The following is a 21,508-nucleotide window of genomic DNA, read 5'->3' on the forward strand; positions in this document are numbered from 1 at the left end:
TTGGACATCCATCCCTACCCAAACCACCAGTCCGCACATTTGTGGATTTACTAACTGTTGGAAATTCATGTTGTGAGTTGTAATCAACTTTAAATTTCTGTGACTTTTTAATAGATTCTTGAACAAACTCTTCTAATTTTGCTAAACAATAAGCATGATAAAGAGTTGTAGGGTTAAACATTTTCACCTTAGTTTGGATGTCTTCTTTCAACCTCTCGATGAAACAACTCAAAGAATAAACTTCTGGAAGTTGTAGCTGATTGATGATCTTGTTAAAACAATCATAATACTCCTTCACGTTACCAAATTGTTTTGGTAATTCATTCCCAATCATAGAATCTGTTAGGACCCAAGTTTGCGTCTAATAAAAGACGACTAAGGGACACTAGAAATATAAAAATTTCTTAAGAGTGTCCAACTTTTCGCAATTTAAAACGATGATATCAATAACATATGCATTAATTTTAACAAAATTTGGGCATGACCCGTCCATAAGACGAGCATACCCCTGTTTTAATCATAATCAAACTAGATACAATTCTACAATTCGTACAACAAGATACTACTAAAAACCAATACAACAAATTTTGGACCAAAAACATTTGAACAAGCTAGCGGAAGCGTTTGGTATGACATAACATGAACACGCGCTCGCTCTGATTCTCCAAGTCGCCTAATTTGAGGATTTACCTACATTCAACAACAAAGCTTTAAAAAGTTAGTCGATATACTTGTTTGCTTATAAAACCGTCATTTTAGTTCCATTCGTGTATATACTTTCATTTCTCTTACGCATTCGATTACCCAATTAAATGGGTATGACATATACTCTCATACAACTAACCCGTTAGTAGGTAGTGACGACCAACATAAAATATTGTATAACTAAAACGTCCATAGCATATTCTAACCGCTTAAGTTACTTCAACCCGATTATCCTTCCTGTCACACCCCAACCGATGACGGAATCATCGGGACGCGGCACTAGGCGAATCAGATTGCTCAAGAGAATCCATAACAACTAGATTGCAATAATAATTATTACATTTGTTATCCCATACTAACAACATTACAATCACATAAGTTATCACAGATTTCTTGTCCTCTCGAACAATACAAATCCGACAACCTAGATTTTATGTGGGTTTCTAGACTTCCTAGCTTGATTTGATGTAGACCTCGACTTATATACCTGCAACATACGGTAAAAATAACGTCAGTACGAAGGGTACTGGCGAGTATACAAGTTTTGATAGTAGCATAATAGATAAAAATAAGTGCTGCGAATTCCTATATACATAACGAGATACACAACATACGCACTACAAGACTAATGCTCCAGCTTTGTCTCTACGGCTTAGATTCTCGATTGCTCGAACACCTAAACTAGACCCCGTCGGGTGCTACAGATCCATACTAGTTAAGGCGGAACTCCGCGAGTAAAAGTCCTAGCGCATACATACTAGCATCACGTGTAACTATGCATAAGTCATTCGCAAGTGATAGATTGATTGATTGAACACATTCGATTTGCTTGATTGATTAAACACATTCGATTTGCTTGATTCATTGTAAACGTATGTTACACCCAAAATATGATTAAAAGGGATTCGAGTATACTCACAGTCGGTGTTTAACTAGTAAACACAACTTGGTTGGATTGAGGGGTGCACGTCCGAAATTACCCTGATTACAGTTCGATAGCGTAAGCGTTGGATAGCGTGTTAAGAAGTTGGGCAGTAATTCTGGCCGGAAAGGCTGCTATTCGATCGGATGGGCTGTCCGATCGACTAGCATGTCCGATCGGCTAGCATGTCCGATCGGTTAGCATGTCCGATCGGCTAGCATGTCCGATCGGCTAGCATGTTCGATCGGCTAGCTTGTCCGATCGGCTAGCCTGTCCGATCAAATGGGCTGTCCGATCGGCTTGAATGTCCGATCGGCTAGCCTATCCGATCGGCTAGCATGTCCGACCGGCTAGCATGTTCGATCGGCTAGCCTGTTCGATCGGCTAGCCTGTCCGATCAAATGGGCTGTCCGATCGGCTTGCATGACCGATCGACTAGTCTGTTCGATCGGCTAGCCTGTTCGTTCAGCATGTTTTTGACTAAGTTTCGAAGGTTTTTCGGTGGTTTTGACTGAGACGGTGTGCTTTCGTGCTAAACAACTGAAATTCCAACATTTCCGACTTGTTCTGATGGCCGGGAATCACCCTGTTCCATCAGGTTTGGCCGGTTTTTGACGGTTTTCCCTTGTAAATCCCGAAAATAACTCGTTCTTGATTAGAAATCAGATCTTGAACCAACTCAACACTAAGAATGAGTAGAAAAGTCGGTACAACTCTGATTCCTTCGGTTTTTAAGTGCATTGAGTGTAAAAGAGTTGAAGGAAGGTTGGAAATCCATCTTTCAGTCCTTTCACACATGATTGAATGCAGATTTGTACAAAAACATTGTTAAATCTTGTGGAAATCCTCCAGATCTGAGTTGTTCTTGGTGAAATGAGGCCAAAACATGAAGTTCATAAGAACACCATGATGACATCATCTTAGAACACCTCAAATCCGCTGATTTCACGGTTAAAAATTAGAATTTGAAAGATAGAAAGATGTAGGATTGCGCTTTGATCAAGAAAGTACAAGATTTGGGTTGAAAACTTACAAGAATCGCGAGGAATCGAGAGAAAAAGAGGCAAAAACGTCCTGGCCGGTCGAGAGCTGTCACTTCACTGTTCAAGTGAAGTGAATGGCTATTTATAGGCAAGGAGGTAGAAAGGGAGGGAAGGGAAGGCCGTTCAATCGGCTGGCCCAGGCGTTCGGCTGGCCTGTCCGATCGGCTGGCCCAACCGATCGGCTGGCCTGGCCGTTCGGCCGGCCCAGCCTATCGACTGGTCCTTCGTCGTTTCGTTTTGGCGATGCTATAGTTTTGTCCGTACATAAACTTGTATTTATTTATTATCATCATTATTATTATACATCAGTACACGTTAACACTTTTCGATTTCGATTTGAATTGATTTGATTCGATTCGATTAACTTCACCAACACCACAACTATTATCCTTATTTATTATATATATATATATATATATATATAGGTCCATACCTAATTATCCATATTTCGATTCACCTTGCGATAATCGGGTTGCGCGTGACCTCGAGTGCGCTTTCGAATATTGCGACGCATCACGGCCATCAAGGAGGGTAGTATCGGTCCTCTCTTGATGTCATCGCGAGCGTTGGTATGTTTGATGTGATTTGATATTGAAAATACTGAGATATAGCATTATAATAGATATTGATACATTATGATCTGAATCTCCGGTGTTTGGCGTAACGAGTATAGCGAGTAGTAACAACGCACAAAAGTGCGGGTTGTTACACTACCAACAATCAATCATTTCATTACTATATCAACACTTCGAAAGTCCGACATTCATAAACCTGCACTTTCAAACATACTCAATAATAATTTGGTTAGCAAACCCGTAATCTCAACATATTCAAGTACTACATCTTCGTAAAAAGGTCGCCAACCATTTATATGCATCTATTTAACTACAACACATTGTACGCCTTTCGCATAATTATGTACATACGTATATATATATACATATATATATATGTATATATCTTCTTTACACATCACGCATACTAGTTTATACGACTTAAACTCACCATGACTCCAATTATTCATACCTACATACCATCCTATTCACTTAACTTAATTAACACACCTCCCTAGTCATCATTACATACATCTATCATACTCTTATATAAATTACATGAGGCTTAGACTTGGGTTTACAACTTATAATCATCAAGGGAACACTCGAAACCATGTTTGGGAGGCTCAACGTAGTCCACGGATAATATACCGAAGCCTACAATGCATAAATCACATAAATAATATTTTTCACAGAACCTTCACCCGGCCGTGTCAGTTTACCACCCGGCCGTGTCAGCTCTGCATTTTTTTTCTAGCCATTAGTTCTTACCGAAACGAACATAACTCTCTCATTTTTCATCCATTTTGCGTCACGTTTCTTCCTACATGATCGTAAATTAACATTCTATCATGTGAACTTGAAATCCAACATCCGAGTTAAGGAATTTCTTAACTTATACGTGTTCGGCTTATTATTCATCTACGAATTATTCGACCCGTTCATGCATTTATCGAAATAATCTATTGATTTGACCTCAACTTCATATGAACTTAATAATTAAACATTATATTACTTAAACAAACTAAGAAGTGATTATGGAAATCACTTACCTTGTGCTCGCCATGTTTATGCTAGTTTCTTTGCCTCCTCTTTGACCCATTTGCTTCCCATGAGTTGGTCCATCTTGACATGGTTCTTATTCTTTCAAGCTATCATGTTTACAACATTGTTAGCATATATGCTTATACATAATAACATCCATTTCCAACACATGGGTCACATTGACTTTCATTAGTCCATTATAACATACACAAGTCCTATTTTAACGATTATTTCATTCCAATTCCATACAATTTAGCATATCATCAAATCATGGCATGTTAGAACATACCCATTATACTATATACGCTTCACACTCATGTAGTAAGACATATACAACCTCATTCACCTAGATTCCACGTATGTACATAAACAACTTCCATTCATACTAGTATTTATGTAATCCTACTTGTAGCATCATAATCCATGATTCGCCAACCTAAATCATCATTCCAATATTTCTTCTTCCTTGTACATTCACGTTCTTACAATTAATTCATAACCATATTTAGAAAGTTCGGCAACCCATGGAGTCCATTGTATCATTTAAGCATAAGGTACCATTCCTAAAGCATACTACTACCACATGATACTAGCAAATCCAATCTTCTACATGAATCATATCTAAAGCACACTTCTTATGTTAATTCACTATTCAACACACCATTATTACTTCCTATACATATTCATTCATTGTTTATATCCAATCTCATCCAATAATCTCACCTATGCATTTCATCAAACACTTGGTGTGCATGCCATCATTTAAGCATATAGTACAAGTATTTTATGCATACTCTTCCTAGTTCATAACATAGATTATCAATTTCAACTAGAATTATATAACTTTTATACCATTATCTATTAATTACTTCTTACAATCAACATCAAATAGTAACATCACACAAGCATTGAACATGTATAATCATCCATATCATCATCTCTACTACTACAAGTAGGTTTATAAAATTTTCTTTCAATTAAACTAAAATCAAGCATGATTTCCACTCTAGGGAGTAACCCTAACATCTAATTAGCACAAATCATACCACGAATTCATGATTGAGTTGAAACCCTTTTTCTACAATTCACCAAATCCAGAAATTCGACTTACCACTTCACTAGGTATGCTTAGATGATCGATAAGAGGGCTCATGCACTGGATTTTCTTATGATTTTAGGCTTCAATTGCTTGATTTCTTGAGTTTAGGGTTTCCCCCTCCTCCTGCCTTGTTCGATCGATCCCCCAGACACACTCACTGTGTTTGGGGTTTAATTTTTTTTTACTAATTTAAGTTTAATCACTTTGCACTTTACCCCCTTCACTTAGTTGCTAATTACAAATCTAATCTTTAAACCACATTTAACTACCATCTTGCCATAAATTCTTAATTATGTTAAGTTTGTTATTTATCCTTACTTGTTTTATTGATTTTTCATTTTTGGGGCGTTACAGAGTCATCATTTCTTGTTAGTGACTCATTAACCCTCGACCCCTCATGTTTTCTTTCATTTTTAATTGGTTCAGGCATTTCATCGAACACCTGATGAGCAACCTCAGTTCTGATGAATCTTGATGAACATCCTAATCCCATTTCCCCTCTAATATCACTAACAACAGAACAAATTTGTTGAGAAGTGGATTTTGACAAATCTGACCTAAAATTAGCCAATTGTAAGGACAACCCAGTCACCATGTTTCTCACCTCTTCCAATGCCTTCGTATTTTCTTCTATTCGGTTATTCATTTGCTGACTAGTTTCAGCGTCATCAGCATCGTTGTGACCATGTTTTTTTTTGTCATTTTGACGTGAAATTGATCTGAAAAAGATCAATTGAGAATTAAATTGAATGGACAACAATTGAAGGAATTCAGTCGAACCAATGATCGAATTCAGAATTTGAAATTGAACGTTTGCAGATTTCCCCAATTAGTTGAATTAAGGTTCCGAATTAATGCGAATCAAGAGTGTCCAAGGATAGACAGCTCTGATACCAATGTTACGGTTCGGATTTGAACAAGCTTGAGATTGATTAACAATGGTCAAGCTTATTAACACTCAGGGATGCTCAGACAAGAAGGAGCTTCTGGTGAGGCTGTTAATGACAGTTGAGAGAGCAGAGGTTAAGAAGAAGTTGTTATTATTTCAAAAGCTCCCCTATTCTATTACAATACTTCTATTTATAACCCCACACTATTAACTACTTTTCTAACCAACACAACCTCCTTCCAACTAACTTCTAACCCACACACATAACTACCTCTAACTAGCTCCTAACCATTTAAACCGTATCAATTTATAAATGGGTTGTGCATGTGTAGTTAACAGTTAATTTTTTGACCATAAGTTCTAGCTCTATATATGTAGTTATACCGTTTAGAATTGGTGGTTACTTTTGCTAGTTGTTAAACAGAAGGGTGACATGATGATTGTTTGAAAATTTGGTGTTTCAGGTTTGTATCGGTTGCAGCTTTAACAATTTGTGACTTGTTTCAAGCTTCACAATACCAAGACTCGCAACTTTGGTGGAATCTTGGCTATAGATATTTTAGAAGGGGCTGGAACTTTCATCTATTAGGAATGGATTATATTGTAACATCATATGGTTTAAGTAGTTTTGTATAAGTTTTATGCTACTTACCAAAAAAAATAATATTATGGAGAATTTGTATATGCTACTTCCGTATGGTTTATATGTGTTGTTTCCTTTTATTTTAATTGAAACTTTTTTCAAACTATTCGTGGCATAGCTAAACTTTGGCTCATTTAAGCTCTTCAACAATTAAACTCGAACGCTTTAGCTCATTTAAGCTTTTGGAAAAACAAGCTCAAGTAGTGCCGTGTTCAACTCGGTTAATTACACATATAAGATGTCAAGCGAGGAGTTTATAATTCTATATAAATATAGACATGATATGGTTTGTTTTTTAAGTTTTCCGTTTATTTTGAGCTAAAAAAAGGTTTTACTTGGATAACAAACTAAAAGTACAAATGAACAACTAAGATAATTTATGTTACACTCTTAGACAATCGGTAATAGTTAATGCCCCCTAAGGGGCATTTTACACCACGTCAACAACATAATGCCCTTTAAAAAATATGTAATGGTTAAATCCCCGTGATGCTCTTTCAATCATTAATTTCCAATTTTATTTTCTCCTCATTGACGTTATACTAGAAATGTTCATTTCTTTTCATGCTCCTATAACACCCAAAGGACAATGTTGAAGGCGTGATCACGCCAATTCACGCCTCTCAACCCCTATAGTACCATTATGTCTTAAGAGGATGAGTTCCAAGAAATTGAGCAGATGAAGAAATCAACGAATTGAGGCAATTATTTTTATTTTTTTATTCGTCAACCAAACTTTAAATACTAAAACAAGTGCTGGCAATGGAAACGTGCAAACAATGCATATGCATAAAAAATAAGGAAAGGAAAGTGCAAAAATCAACTAATCCCACTGTCAGCTTGTTTGTTTACCTCTCTTAATGAGTCTCTTAATTGTTCAGATCTCTTACTGGTTCAGCATTTAATGGTTCAGACTGTTTGTTTCGTGAGCAGATGTCTGAATAGTTCAGACATTTGCCTCTGAATGGTTAAGTATTATACAGAGCCTGAATGGTTAAGACCTCTAATCTGAATTGGTCAGATATTTGCATCTAAAGGGTTAAACATTATACTGCCTCTTAATGGTTCTGAACTCTTATTGGTTAAGCACTTAATGGTTCAGACCTCTTACTGGTTCAGCACTTAACCATTCAGAAGTTGCCAAACATCCCCTATATCTTTCAAAAAAACAAATTGATCCTGCTATATATCATTGCTTAACCAAGTCAAGGGTCGTGGATCTTGCTTGGATCACAGCTGACTAGAGACGAAATATTGAGTTTTTAGGGGACTAGGGGTGGTTCACTAGTGATAGAATTTATCACTCACAAGCACCAATCTAGTTTCGCCATGTCATTGACCATTTTTCCATCACTCACAACCATTTTTAGTGGGGGTGGTCATCACTCACCACCACACCCAACAATTTCCCCCAACCAACAAATACCCTCACAAAAATAAACCATAACGCGTTGAATACATCACAAAAATCGGTTTCCGTGGAAGATTAACGCGTTGAAGTGTGTAGCGGCGGTGGGATATAACGCGTGGAAGATGATTCCGTGATAATATCACGGGAGTGCCCCGGGTCACCTTATGCTTTAATACACGAGTTTATGAAATATCAAATTTTAGTATAACCCTCAAAATATAGTAAGGAACACATTCGTACAAGCATGCCACAATTTATGCCATAATTTACTACAAGTAACATTTTTCTTGATTTCTAACCCGGCAAAAAAGCCCAAATCAAGCTCACACCCACATGCTGCTCCCCACTACACACTCACTACTTCATCTTCCACGTTCATTTCATAAACCAAACAATTTAATACAATCTCAATTCTCAAAACATTAAAAATTCCACAACTTGAAAAAACCACAATCTTCCAACACATACCCTAATTCACGGAGTAGCTATGGCTAACCACCGTAAACCCACCATCAACCCCCAAATTCTGCCCGCTTACATACACCGATTCATCCGAAGCCAAAAACAACGCGGCCTCCGCCACATGTTTAGCCTTCAGCACCACCCCTTTTAAATTCCCAGTCGCACAACAGTTAGCCTCAACCTCACCGGCTTCTAGATTGTACGCGGCGCAGCTGAGAGGTGTAGCCACGCCGAAAGGAGAAATGCAGTTGACTCTAATCCCATGAGCCCCGAGCTCATTGCAAGCGGTTTTCATCAAGCCGATCATGGCGTGTTTGGAAGTGGTGTAGGCATGTGGACCAGCTCCTCCAATTGAAGCTGCAACACTAGCCGTGCATATGATGGAGCCGTGTGTTTTTGCGGCTACCATGGCGCGAGCCGCGTGTTTGATGGTTGCAGCCACCCCACGGACGTTGATCGCCATGGTGTTGTCGAAATCATCCAGGTTCATGTCTAGGATGGTTGTCATAGGGCCCATGATTCCCGCATTGCTGAAGAGGATGTCGATAGAGCCGTATTTGGTTACTGTGTGGCTCACCGCGGCTTCTACTTGCTTCTCGTCCCTTACATCACAACGGCAATAACAGATCTTACCGGAATCTGTACACGAGGCAATGAGTTGGTGAGCTAAGTCATCTTGGATGTCCACGATAACGACACAGGCTCCGTGCTCCAGGAATAACCGGGCTGCGGCTTCTCCTATGCCGCTTGCACCACCGGTGATAAGGGCTACTTTACCCTCCAATCTTTACATGCATATATATATATATATATAAACATAAAATGGTTAGAACAAAAGATGTATAATATGTGAAGATGAATGGATTGACTGATTGAACATGTTAGTTGATTACCTGGGCTTGTTCATCATGGCGGTTTGATGGATAAATGAGAATCGACTAAACGCTTAAAGAAAGGATATGATGGATCTCAGTGTTTGATTTGTATATTGGTAGTGGCTTCTTTTTCACTAAAGGCTAGTGAAGACCACAATGAATTTATAATATATGCATTGGAAAGATGAAGTGCGCGCACATGGAACTTAAAGTATACATTTTTAACACCACATGATCGTATAATAGTTCTATATATTTCTTTGAGAGTGATTATGTAACTGCTTAACCTTTATAATATAGTTCTTCACTCTTGAACTTAATCCTATATATATAGAGAAGGATCCACTAAAAATGAATTTTGTTTAAGTAGCCTAAAAAGGATTGTGATGATGACATATGACACTACTTAGGGGAGGGGGGTGGTTCACTAGTGATAGAATATATCACTCACAAGCACCAATCAAGTTCTGTCATGTCATCGACCATTTTTCCATCACTCACAACCTTTTTTAGTGGGGGTGGTCATCACTCATTACCACACCCAACAATTTCCCCTCAACCAACAATTCCACTCACAAAACCAAACCATCACGGCGTTAATTTTTCCACGCGTTATAGTTTAGAAAATGCCATCACGCGTTAAGATGTTCAGCGGCGGTGGGAAAATGAAAGTATAACGCGTTATATATGTGTTCCCGTGATACAATAACTGACGAGCCCGGGTGGCCCTATAAGTAGGAAACTCACATGGGTTGTGAGAACTTAGAGAACTCGGCCTTCCCATGCGAGTTTTGCCCCCATTTTTTACACCCCTAGATTAAAATGTAACAAAGTGGGCCGTAAAAAAATTTGGGTCCAACTCCCGTCTATTATTCGCTCTAAATTATATAATTCCGGATAGAATATTATTATATTAGGGTTGGGCCGGTTTCAAACTGAAAAAGTGTGAATTCCATTTGAAAGCCGTATTCAGAATTCAATTCGGATGAAAACCCAAGTAGAAAGTTCAAAAATCAAATTTGAATCCATCAGTTCGGTTCAGTTTTCGGTGTTTTTTAGTGTGATCCGAATAAGGAAGACCCGTACCCATACCAAGGAAGGTGTTGTAGGTTTACATCAAGATCCAAGGAGGAGGATCAAAATCAGCCGTTCATCATCATTCATTAGGAATTTTCTTTTAATATGTAGCAACATGAACATGTCTATGTGTTTATTCCATGTTTTATTTTTGGCTCATTCTATACGCACCCCCTCTCTTCCTGATTACACCCCCCTTTGTGAGAGGAAAACTGTCGGTCCCACGCAGGCCCCACCTGTAAGTATGTGAGAGGAGGGGGGTGAAAAAAGTAAATAGGGGGGGGGGGTGTGTAGAAAGTAGGTATTTGAGTATTTACTTGAGAGTAGACAACTATTATGCTAAAGTGCTAGACTATTTAGGTTTGTGTTTGCGTTAAATCTTTCGTGTTAAATTGCTATTGGCGGCTTAGTATTATAAATGCTTGTATGCGTAGGTATTTGTCTTGTTAGTATTGTCATAGATCTTACATTGGTCATTTTAGGAGTTGTGAAATATTTATTCTAAGTTGCTAATAATCGTATTTTGGATAAATATAAAATGCATATACCACATGAACGTTAGTATAGATGTGTAATTGTGTAAAAATACTAAGAAGAATTTTAGTGTATTTACAACCACACTTATAAATATAGTTAGCTAGTTAGTTACAACCAAAACTAACAAAATATAATATAAAATATTAATTACGTACTTAACTCAAAATATTTGAATTAAGAATTCATGAACACAATACACCAACCAGATATTAAGATCTAAACACGTGATTTTATATTTAACATTTATGTGTTTTAAAATAATTATTTAGTTTGCAATTTGCTACACGTTTGTGTGGCATTCTTAAGTGGATATGTGGTGTTTAACCTCTTTATAACTATTGGAGCGTTTTTAGACATGGTTTTTTTTTTGGGTCAATGACTTCAAACGATGTGTTGTGAGCCATGGAGTGTTAGAATTTTAAATTTATATGTTGATAGATTTATACGTGATTTCCACTTGCTTTCTCTCACAATGATGATCATGGAAAAAATGAAAAAAACGCACCTGCGAAATCGAGTATAAATCAAGTGTAAATCTATGGCAATTATGCCACGTACCAGGATTGCTCTTGGTGACATATTGTTCAAACTCTAAGTATGCATTATTATCGGCTAATAATTTATAACTTGAATTATTAAATTCTAATTTTCCTATAGTATTTTGATCAATTAATAAATTAATAGATAATATAAATAACGATACTTATTTTAACGACAAATATTACTTCTACTCCACTTTATACCATTTATACCAATAATTTTAAACCACATCCTTGTTGTGTAGATTTGAACTCAAAATTTCTCATCTAAAAACATGCGTCTCTACGGCCCAAAGAGGAAAAAAAAAGTAATGGTACATTGGTACTAGTCATCGTATAGTGAAATCACCAGACAAGAAAAATAGTGGATTTGAAAATGTTACTTTCGGCAAACGTGGAAAACCGTATGTACCGTATTTAACCACCGTAATTGAATACGAAGGGGGCGTGGGGTCAGCAGAGAGTCCAATAAGGAGCATCCACCACCACATAGTTTTGATGAGCCCCAAACAACACTAGTCTCTGGTGGTCGAATGTCGTCGTCCGCTGCCGTCTTCTCCGTCACCACCTCATCCGCCGTCCAACCCCGCACAACTAGACAACATCTCATCACATCCAGACTCTCACTACCATCCCCTTCATCTTCGCAGTTCATCAGACAACAACGCCCGATTCCTCGGTCAATCAATCATGGCCGTAACCGTAACAACAGTAACACCACAACGACTTTTAAACCTCGACGATCTACTGTCCTCATGGAATGGCAGGACTGCACGTACTTGTCTTCTATTTTAAACCTTCATGCGATCGCTTATTTTGTTTCTTCTGAATTGTTGAATTATGCAGGGTAAAAATGGAAATTGATGTGCCAATTTCGGTGGCCTATAATTGTTATCTTGACAGAGAAGCAATTCCTCGATGGATGCCTTTTATTTCAACTGTTAAGGTGCGTTACAGTCTGTTAATTAAATTGTTGCTACTTTGTTTTAACCACTGGTATTGGTGTTGCATCTGTTTGTGCCACTTTTGAATTACCTGCATTAGTATTAACTCATGCCAAGTGTCATAAGATCTTGGTTTTAAAAAGCGTGAAGGCGACAATGTCTGAAACCAAAGCGTTCGCACGCCAGGCGCAATGTGTTTTATATAATTTTATTTTATATTTCTCACAGGTTTTAACATCACTACCCAATATTTAGCTATAGTAAGCTTTATATATGATTTAATATATAAATTATCTACTTGTACAACCTAACAAGTCTATTGTACAACATCCTGATCAACAAAACATATTTCGCCTTATGTCGTTTTTTTTTTGTTTTTGCCTGGGCACGCCTCACTTACACTTTTGGTACAAAACTCGCCTTGCCTACACAAAAGCGATGTGGTTTGCGCTTGAGGTTACCTTGAGCCTCAGGTGCGCTTTTTAAAACAAGGATAAGATAGCATTTTGTTATCTGAGATTCCATGTTTGTCTCACCAGTCATAATATAGTGGTTCTCTAAGACACAGTATGCTGTGGCGAAGTATAAAAGGGGCGGGAGGGGCGCCCGACCCCCCGAACTTTTCGCTCAGTAGTGTTATATATGTAGTTTTCGTATAGAAATTTTTGGGTATATACGTTTTCGATCCCTCGGTTCTATAGAATTTTTTGGTATATACGTTTTTGACCCCCTGGTCATTCAGGTCAAGCTTCGCCACTGACAGTATGTGTATGTTCACCAATACAACTCTCGTATAAAATCCAAATCTTAACACCAAGAAAGACCTATCTTTGATCCAACACATACTTCTAAAGTCATTAGCATACATAGAGAGCTTCTTAAGTACCTTAATTCTCATAGCTCATAAGTCAAAAAACACCAGAGAATTTTCATGTGGCTTACATTAAAAGACATCATTTGTAAAACAAACTTAAGTTATAAACATAAAAGCTAGCATACCCATCACGTTATAAAAGTCTTATAGGAGTTCCAATTATTCAGATATAAATGTAGAGGTCATCGAGTTCGAGTTAACTTATCAGCATAATATATCATTGTTTCAAGCCATTTTTCACATTCAGTTTTCTTACATCTATTAATAGTTGATACGATACATGTATTGGGATGATACCTATATTAGCTTACTACTTATCTTGGCAGTTGGCAGAATACATATCATGACACTCTTGGCATATTACTTATCTATGCATTCTTGTTGGCATACTGCACATCATGACATTCTATGCATTTATAGTTTTACGGTTTCTCTAAAACATAAATCTTATCTATATATATATGCTTCTTCTATGAAAAAGAGGTTTCTTTGAGATTTATTATTCAAATTCTGTCAAAATAAATTGAAGCCATAAAGTTCCACAAAATTTTTTCTCAACCAAATTGTTGATAAAGACCACTAATGCCCTTTAAATTTGATTCTTCATCAAGAAAAAAATTGTCTGATAAAATTTTTGCTTGATGATGGAATTAATTAATTTATAAGCCTTTGACTCATCAGAATATATAAATCAAAGTAACCAACAACTGGTTTAAATCTACCCAATTTACTCGAAACTAGGATTTCACAGCACATATGTAAATCAAAAAAGAAAGAATACGATGATGTTTATTTTCAGTGTACATGGATCACATGGAACAAAAATGGAGTGTGTAAACAGGGAAAAGAATTAGCTTCTGATGTTAACTTCCTTTGACATGTATAACTATTTATATTAAAGTAATTAAACAATGGAGTCTACTGTCTTCAGGTATTAGAAGACAAACCCGAATTATCACGGTGGTCTCTCAAGTATAAAGCATTTGGGCGTGATCTTGAATTCTCTTGGCTTGCTCGCAATATGCAGGTAACATCAAGTAAAAAGGTACCGCCACTTGTATTCTCTTATATCTTAATCTCACATTGTTGAATCTTACAGCCAATCCCAAATCAAAAAATCCACTGGAGATCCTTAGAAGGTCTTCCCAACAGGTAAATCATTCATATGCTATATTTATTTTACTTTTCTTTGGCAACCATGAGAAATCGTTAGCGAACGGCAATTTTACAGTATAAGAACTTTAAATTGCTCGTTTACTTATTGTTACAGAGGAGCCGTACGGTTTTTTCCTAAAGGTTCTTCGTCATGTTTGGTTGAAGTAAATCTCGTTAGCTCAAACCCCATTTTAATCATATTCTTAATTTTGTATAAGGCTATAACTGAACTTTTTTTATAGCTTACGGTTTCATATGAAGTACCTCAATTACTGTCCCCTGTGGCATCTGTAAGTACTTTCTTTTTGGCATCTCGTTATATGCTACGAAGCCTATGATCGATCTAACCAAGTTGTCGTTAATTCTAACTATCAGGCGTTACAACCTTTCCTTCAAAACTTGTTGGGGCGTGGCTTGGCAAGATTTGCAAATTTTGCAAAAACATACCAAACGGATGCGGCCTGAGTTCTCACATATTATTTTGTCGACTTGTCCATATATTGGGCTGAAATTTAAAACAGGAACATGAAATGTTATTCGCGTTACGTACATACAACAAAAAAAATCCCTCTTCCATTTATCTACAATCATACACAAAATTTGAAAATGTTTATTTATTGAGCAAACTCTTGAAACTGTACAATGCCTGTGTAGAAAGGCCACAAAATCGTTTGGGCCGCGGTGTTGTATCTCTTTGATGATTTTTGGCAGTAAAACAAACAACTATGACAGTGAGATTATCATATGTGCTAAGGCGTAGGGCCTCTCTTACAAGATCTTTAGCACACTGTTCAGGGTCACCATGGCGGCGTAAGCCACGGCTCACAATTTTGACTGCTTGCTGACTTGACATTACATCCCAAATCCCGTCACACCCAATTATCAGGAACTCGTCTTCCTCAGTGAGAATTATTTGCTGAATTTCTGGCTCTGATGTTAATGGTGATGCAGACCCCCGAGGTAGCTTCATGTCCCAATCGCCTAAAGCCCGGGATACAGAAAGAACACCGTTAAGATATCCATCGTCCACAAACCCGCCAAGCTCCTCTACACGCTTTCGTTCTGAAGGATGAGTTGGTCTATGGTCTTGTGACATGTTAATTGCTGTGCCTTTTCTGCAAAGAACGGCTCGACAGTCTCCTGCATTCGCTACCACAAGAAGCCTGCACATAAACAAAGCGTTCATCGGGTGTTAGGTGTTGCATCTTAAAAGTGATTATAGTGTCATCTGGTTTTTACAACAAATGAACCGAGGCTATAAGAAAAAGAATGTACCTTCCTAAGAGTAGAGCTGTCAATGCCGTAGTCCCAGTGGAGCTGCTGACGCTAGGTTCTTCCGCCAAAGCGATATCAGCTGAACGAAACGCCTTCCTGAGATAATCCTCAACTTCATCTGCGTGCGATATTTGAGGATTCCGAAGAAATAAACGCTTCACATTATCCTTAACATAGGCAGCCGCTTCAGGTCCTCCATGACCATCAAAAACCTGCAACACCAACCGAATATTCACCATATCATTATACCAAAATCAAGTAATATCACACATGGTGTATGTTCAATGCAAGACTCATTAGACATACTCCATAAAAGGCGCTCGGATTTGGTAGAGAGCCTAAATATGCAGACAAGTCATCTATTCTGATATGTTCATCTTCCATTGATCTTCGAATACCGATATCCGCATAGCTTCCAGATCTAATGCTTGGAAAACCTTGCGGATCAACAGATTTTGGTACCGGTAGTTTATTAGTATTATCCTGAATAAATCATTGACCAAATTATTATTAATATGAGTGAGTGTAGATGAAAGAAGATACAAATTACTAATTAATTAATTATATTCAGGTTATAAGAAAAGAATGACTAACGAGATGAGTAAGAACGACGTCGTTTGCAATGTCTTCTCCCATCACCTCTACTGCTGCAGCTGCTTTGGTTAGCATCTTGTTCAACAAATCAGATCAAATGAACTGGCAGGTTGTTTGAATGTAATTTTGACTTTCTGGTTGTAATTTGTATGTGTATATATAACATATAATATGTGCAAAACAAAATAAAAGTCGTTGGACGCGTTTCTTAATTTTCTAAGTTCTAACCAACCATATCACCGCCGTCTGCTCTTGGTTTCTGTTTAATATTCTGGTCTATGTACCAACTTACAAATATATATAATATATATATTAGTTTTTTTGATTACATACAGACTTTTAAATAATTAAATATAGAAACAATTTTAATATTCACGTATAAACACCTTTTACCTATTGTTTAAACTAGTGGGATTTAACCCGCTCAGCGGGGATATGATGGGAGTTCGTGCAGGATCGGTTCGGTTTGTTACAGTACCGACACACGCGATAGTTACTTAAAGAGAAAACTTTAAGAATAAAGTTATAATATGACCAAAACGATATTTATACGTGTCGGTATCGACACACGGTATTATATCTCCGTACAATCGTTTGAAACCGACTGTACACATATTTATTTTTATAAACTATTTGGCCATCAACTCATTGGTGTGAATATTTTAATCACCAATTTTCTTGCTAATTGATTTGCAATTTCAAAAGTAAATATTTTACGTTTAGTGGTGAAATCAAAACTTTTCAATGATAGTCACATTATAATCTTTATTTACATCCAAACATGGTTGAGGTAAAAATATATTGCACAACTACATATGTTAAAAAATAGTTATTCTTTAGAAACAATATAAATATATCATTATTTTAAATATATTATTATTTTGGGACCGGCAACAAATAATATTAGGAGTTTGAGACTTATGTTACAACTCAAAATTATTTAAAAGTTAAATAAGTATGAAGATGATAAGTGGACACTTGGAATGGACATCTTTTTACTCAAATATCTTTTTACTCAAATATACATCTACATTATTTTCTTAGAGTGTTGTTAAATGTACCTCTATTATTCTTATTTTTACTGTTTGTACTCCTCCCTGAAGTTTAAAAAAAATACAATCAGACCTTTTGTTTTCTGATTTTTATAAAATTACATTAGGAAACGTCTCAAACTTTTTTAAGGATTTATCTACTTTCTATAATTTGAATTTTTGAATATATATGGAACATACAAGTCCATTCCCCAACCATGACAAAAATAGTTATTTGTAAACAATTTTAATATATGCTGTGTTTTAAAACTTTAGGTCTTCGTTATTCATCATAATTTGAATATATATATATATATATATATATTTATTGGAGAGTTCAAATGAGAAGAATTAAAAATTAAGAATAAAGGATACAAAGGTAATTTGAACAAATCATTTAATGAGTGTATTATTTATTTTTGTTATTCAAATTAATGAACTCTAATCATTTAATGAGTTTATCTTATAAAATAGTTGTGCACCTTACACAACAAAAACAATCTTGCGCATGATCTTACATTTTCAACGTTTCCTACACCATTAAAACAATATTTTGGTGAAGCATACAGAATGTAGGACTCAAACACTTTTAAATAACTTTGTGACTCATAATAAAATATGTGTAGGACACAAAATTTTTAAATAATTTTGTCATTTCTAATAAAATTTGTGTAGGAGCCAATACATTAATGCTGTTGAAGGAGGAATTTATGGTTGCATTAAAAAGACTTGAGTAACTCTTTAAAATATTTATTAACATTCTACATCAAAATGTCTATACTACCCTTAGTAATTAAAGCATTAATTAAAAGTGGACAAATATGATATCTTGATTTACAACCATTGATCAAAAAAATATAAAGCCTAGATTAATTTATTTTTTCTTCTTTTAAGAAGATTCTTCTCAAATGAACCTCCCTATATATATATATATATATATATATATATATATATATATATATATATATATATATATATATATATATATATATATATAGGGTTAGGATCGTGAGAGAATCACTAGGCTAATTGAGAAACTTGAGAAGTATTCTGAACCACACATTTTTCTTAAGTTTTTCGTAATATACACATATGTATAGTTTAAATTGACTATATACACATGTGTATAATTCAAGATTTGACAATATACATATATGTATATAGTTGATTTTAAAATATACATATGTGTATATTATGAAAAGCTTAGGGAAATGTGTGGTCCAGAATGCTTCTCAAGTTTCTCAAATAGGGTGGACTTCTCTTAGGACCCCTACCCTATATATATATATATATATATATATATATATATATATATATATATATATATATATATATATATATATATATATATATATATATATATATATATAGGTAAAGGGTACTGTACAAATTCCCTTATCGTACATTACGTACGCTACAATCTCAGCCGTCAGATCATCTTCCCGCAATGAAAATCGCATGTTTTTTTTTTTTTTGTAATAATTTCGCATGTGATAAATTTGATGAAATAGCATGTGTTTTTTTTTTAACAATTTCGCATGTGTTAATTCAATTTCGCATGTGATAATTTTGATGAAATAGAAGGTTGTTTTTTTGTAACAATTTCGCATGTGGTAATTCAATTTCGCATGTGATAATTTTGATGAAATAGCAGGTTGTTTTTTGTAACAATTTCGCATGTGATAATTTTGATGAAATAGCATGTTGGTTTTTGTAACAATTTCGCATGTGGAAATTTTGAAGAAATCGCATGTTAAAAAACCAACATGCGAAATTGTTACAAAAAAACAACATGCGATTTTCAATGCGGGAAGATGATCTGACGGCTGAGATTGCAGCGTACGTAATGTACGATAAGCGCATTTGTACGTTAACCAGCCCCTATATATATATATATATATATATATATATATATATATATATATATATATATATATATATATATATATATATAGGGTAAGGATAGTGTAAAAAGGGCCTAAAGTGTGAGAAGTGTGAAAAGTGTATTATAACACTATATATAATACTATATAACACCATATAAATATTGTATAACAATATGTAACAACATATAATACCATATAACACTATGTAACACTATATAACATTATATAACAAATATAACACTATACATCTATCATAGACATGCTATCAGACAAACTATAGTGTTATATTTGTTATATAATGATATATAGTGTTACATAGTGTTATATGGTATTATATGGTGTTACATATTGTTATACGGTGTTTATATGTTGTTATATAGTATTATATATAGTGTTATAATACACTTCTCACACTTTGAGCACTTTTTACAGGATCCTCTACCTATATATATATATATATATATATATATTGTGTTCTAAAACTTTAGGTCTTCATTATTCATCTTAATTTGAAAAAAAAAATCTATTAAATCAGCCATGAGTATATGACCAGAATAGTTGATGCAAATATATAAAGTCTATATTAAATGTTTTAGTTTCAAAATACATTTAAATTATTATATAATAATGATTTTAAATTCTACCAGCAATCCACCACCAAGAAAAACAAGGTTCGCAAACTTCGTATTCCTTTTACACATTTGATTTTCTTATTCTAAAAGATTGTATTACTACAGATTTTTCCTTTTTCCTTGATCATAATAAAGATCATATATTTACGATAATTAAGGTGTAACCATGGTTCTCACAGTAAATGATAATTTTGTTTATATTTTTTGTGAATTCACAGTGAACAAAAGTTGTAATCAGAATTCTAAGCTCTTGTATTAATCGAGTATTAAACATATATTTGTTATAAAAATATAGTGATGTAAATGGTTATCTATTTTCGATTATATGTATACAAAATGTTTATTAAAATAAAATAAATTTAGCATTGGTTTCACAGTTCCTAACTTTCGCATCTATTATAAAAATAAGGATTTTTAGGGGGTGAAATTGACAAGTTTTAAACTCATATTTTTAGAAATGGGGTACGAAAAGTAAAAAAAAGAAGGTGTATTTAGCTTACCCTTTTTTTACTACAGCGTAATGGAGAGTAAAAAACAATGGATATTACTTTTTTTTAAATTTACTTGACTAAAAGTCTAAAGAAATACAATCAACTCTCATCTTTCTCCTTACTTTATTATCGTGACTAAAAGTCTAAAGAAATAAAATCAACTCTTGTTTCTCCTTACTTTATTAATTCTTTGCATCACCAGGACCACACAATCCCTCATTGCCCCATAAGCTACACTTTCACTTTTTCCCCAATCTAGTGACCAAACATAAAAAACAGATGCAAAAACTCTAATTTTTACCCAAACAACCACTCTCCTCTCACCCCAAATTCTTCTATTCCATCGAAGATCGACGAAACGCCATTTATCTGTTTTAATTTATTCCACGTTTTTCAAACACAAAATCAAAAATCTTGTTGACGTTTTCAAAATCATACATCTTTTTTACTTCACTCCACATTTTTGTGTGCGGCGGACGACCAAGTTGACAAAGCATTGTTTGCAGGAGACGGAGGTGGCGGCTCTGGTGGGTACGGTTACAACCGTGACCACTGGGGACCCAAAGTATTAGCTAAACGATGGATGATAATTGCATCTGGGTTTACATCGGCAATTGCGTAAACTATTTTCGGCGTTTTAAGGTCGCCCCAGTCCCGATCTAGCGTTGCATGTGATCAGGGGGGGGGGGCGACCTTCCGAACTTTTCGGTTAGTAGTGTTACGTATGTGTTTTTCGTATAGAAATTTTTAGGGATATATGTTTACGACCCCCCCGGTTTTCTAAAAAAAAATTATGTATATACGTGTTCGACCCCCCGGTTTTCTA

The 21,508-nt window shown here is 35.4% G+C and overlaps 3 protein-coding genes and 1 long non-coding RNA gene across 5 annotated transcripts; 1 reads left to right on the forward strand and 3 right to left on the reverse strand.

Annotated features, from left to right (window-relative positions):
* Nucleotides 1–428: 428 nt before the first annotated feature.
* On the reverse strand, nt 429–5,543 carry LOC110918069. 2 transcript variants are annotated; one of them, XR_002581050.2, is made up of 3 exons: nt 5,380–5,543; nt 4,277–4,375; nt 429–690 (listed from the first exon to the last, which is right to left on the reverse strand). It is a non-coding gene; the product is annotated as an uncharacterized LOC110918069 (long non-coding RNA). The 2 variants fall into 2 exon arrangements; XR_002581051.2 differs by lacking the exon at nt 429–690 and adding an exon at nt 1,150–1,192.
* Nucleotides 5,544–8,543: 3,000 nt separating this feature from the next.
* On the reverse strand, nt 8,544–9,781 carry LOC110918551 (short-chain dehydrogenase reductase 3b). The gene is made up of 2 exons (XM_022162855.2): nt 9,666–9,781; nt 8,544–9,557 (listed from the first exon to the last, which is right to left on the reverse strand). Exons 1-2 carry the CDS (start codon nt 9,680–9,682, stop codon nt 8,780–8,782), a joined length of 795 nt encoding a protein of 264 aa, XP_022018547.1. The 5' UTR covers nt 9,683–9,781; the 3' UTR covers nt 8,544–8,779.
* A 2,316-nt stretch (nt 9,782–12,097) lies between these two features.
* Nucleotides 12,098–15,399, forward strand: LOC110918553. Its single transcript, XM_022162856.2, has 7 exons — nt 12,098–12,575; nt 12,647–12,746; nt 14,550–14,645; nt 14,718–14,770; nt 14,889–14,937; nt 15,016–15,063; nt 15,149–15,399. Exons 1-7 carry the CDS (start codon nt 12,334–12,336, stop codon nt 15,236–15,238), a joined length of 678 nt encoding a protein of 225 aa, XP_022018548.1. The 5' UTR covers nt 12,098–12,333; the 3' UTR covers nt 15,239–15,399.
* LOC110918550 (probable protein phosphatase 2C 49) lies at nt 15,373–16,790 on the reverse strand. The gene is made up of 4 exons (XM_022162854.2): nt 16,643–16,790; nt 16,355–16,531; nt 16,049–16,260; nt 15,373–15,936 (listed from the first exon to the last, which is right to left on the reverse strand). The coding sequence occupies exons 1-4, from the start codon at nt 16,715–16,717 to the stop codon at nt 15,384–15,386; spliced, it is 1,017 nt and encodes a 338-aa protein (XP_022018546.1). The 5' UTR covers nt 16,718–16,790; the 3' UTR covers nt 15,373–15,383.
* Between the last annotated feature and the right edge of the window lie 4,718 nt (nt 16,791–21,508).

The sequence above is a fragment of the Helianthus annuus genome, chromosome 4, assembly GCF_002127325.2.
Source record: "Helianthus annuus cultivar XRQ/B chromosome 4, HanXRQr2.0-SUNRISE, whole genome shotgun sequence".
In the NCBI taxonomy this organism is placed as follows: domain Eukaryota; kingdom Viridiplantae; phylum Streptophyta; class Magnoliopsida; order Asterales; family Asteraceae; genus Helianthus; species Helianthus annuus.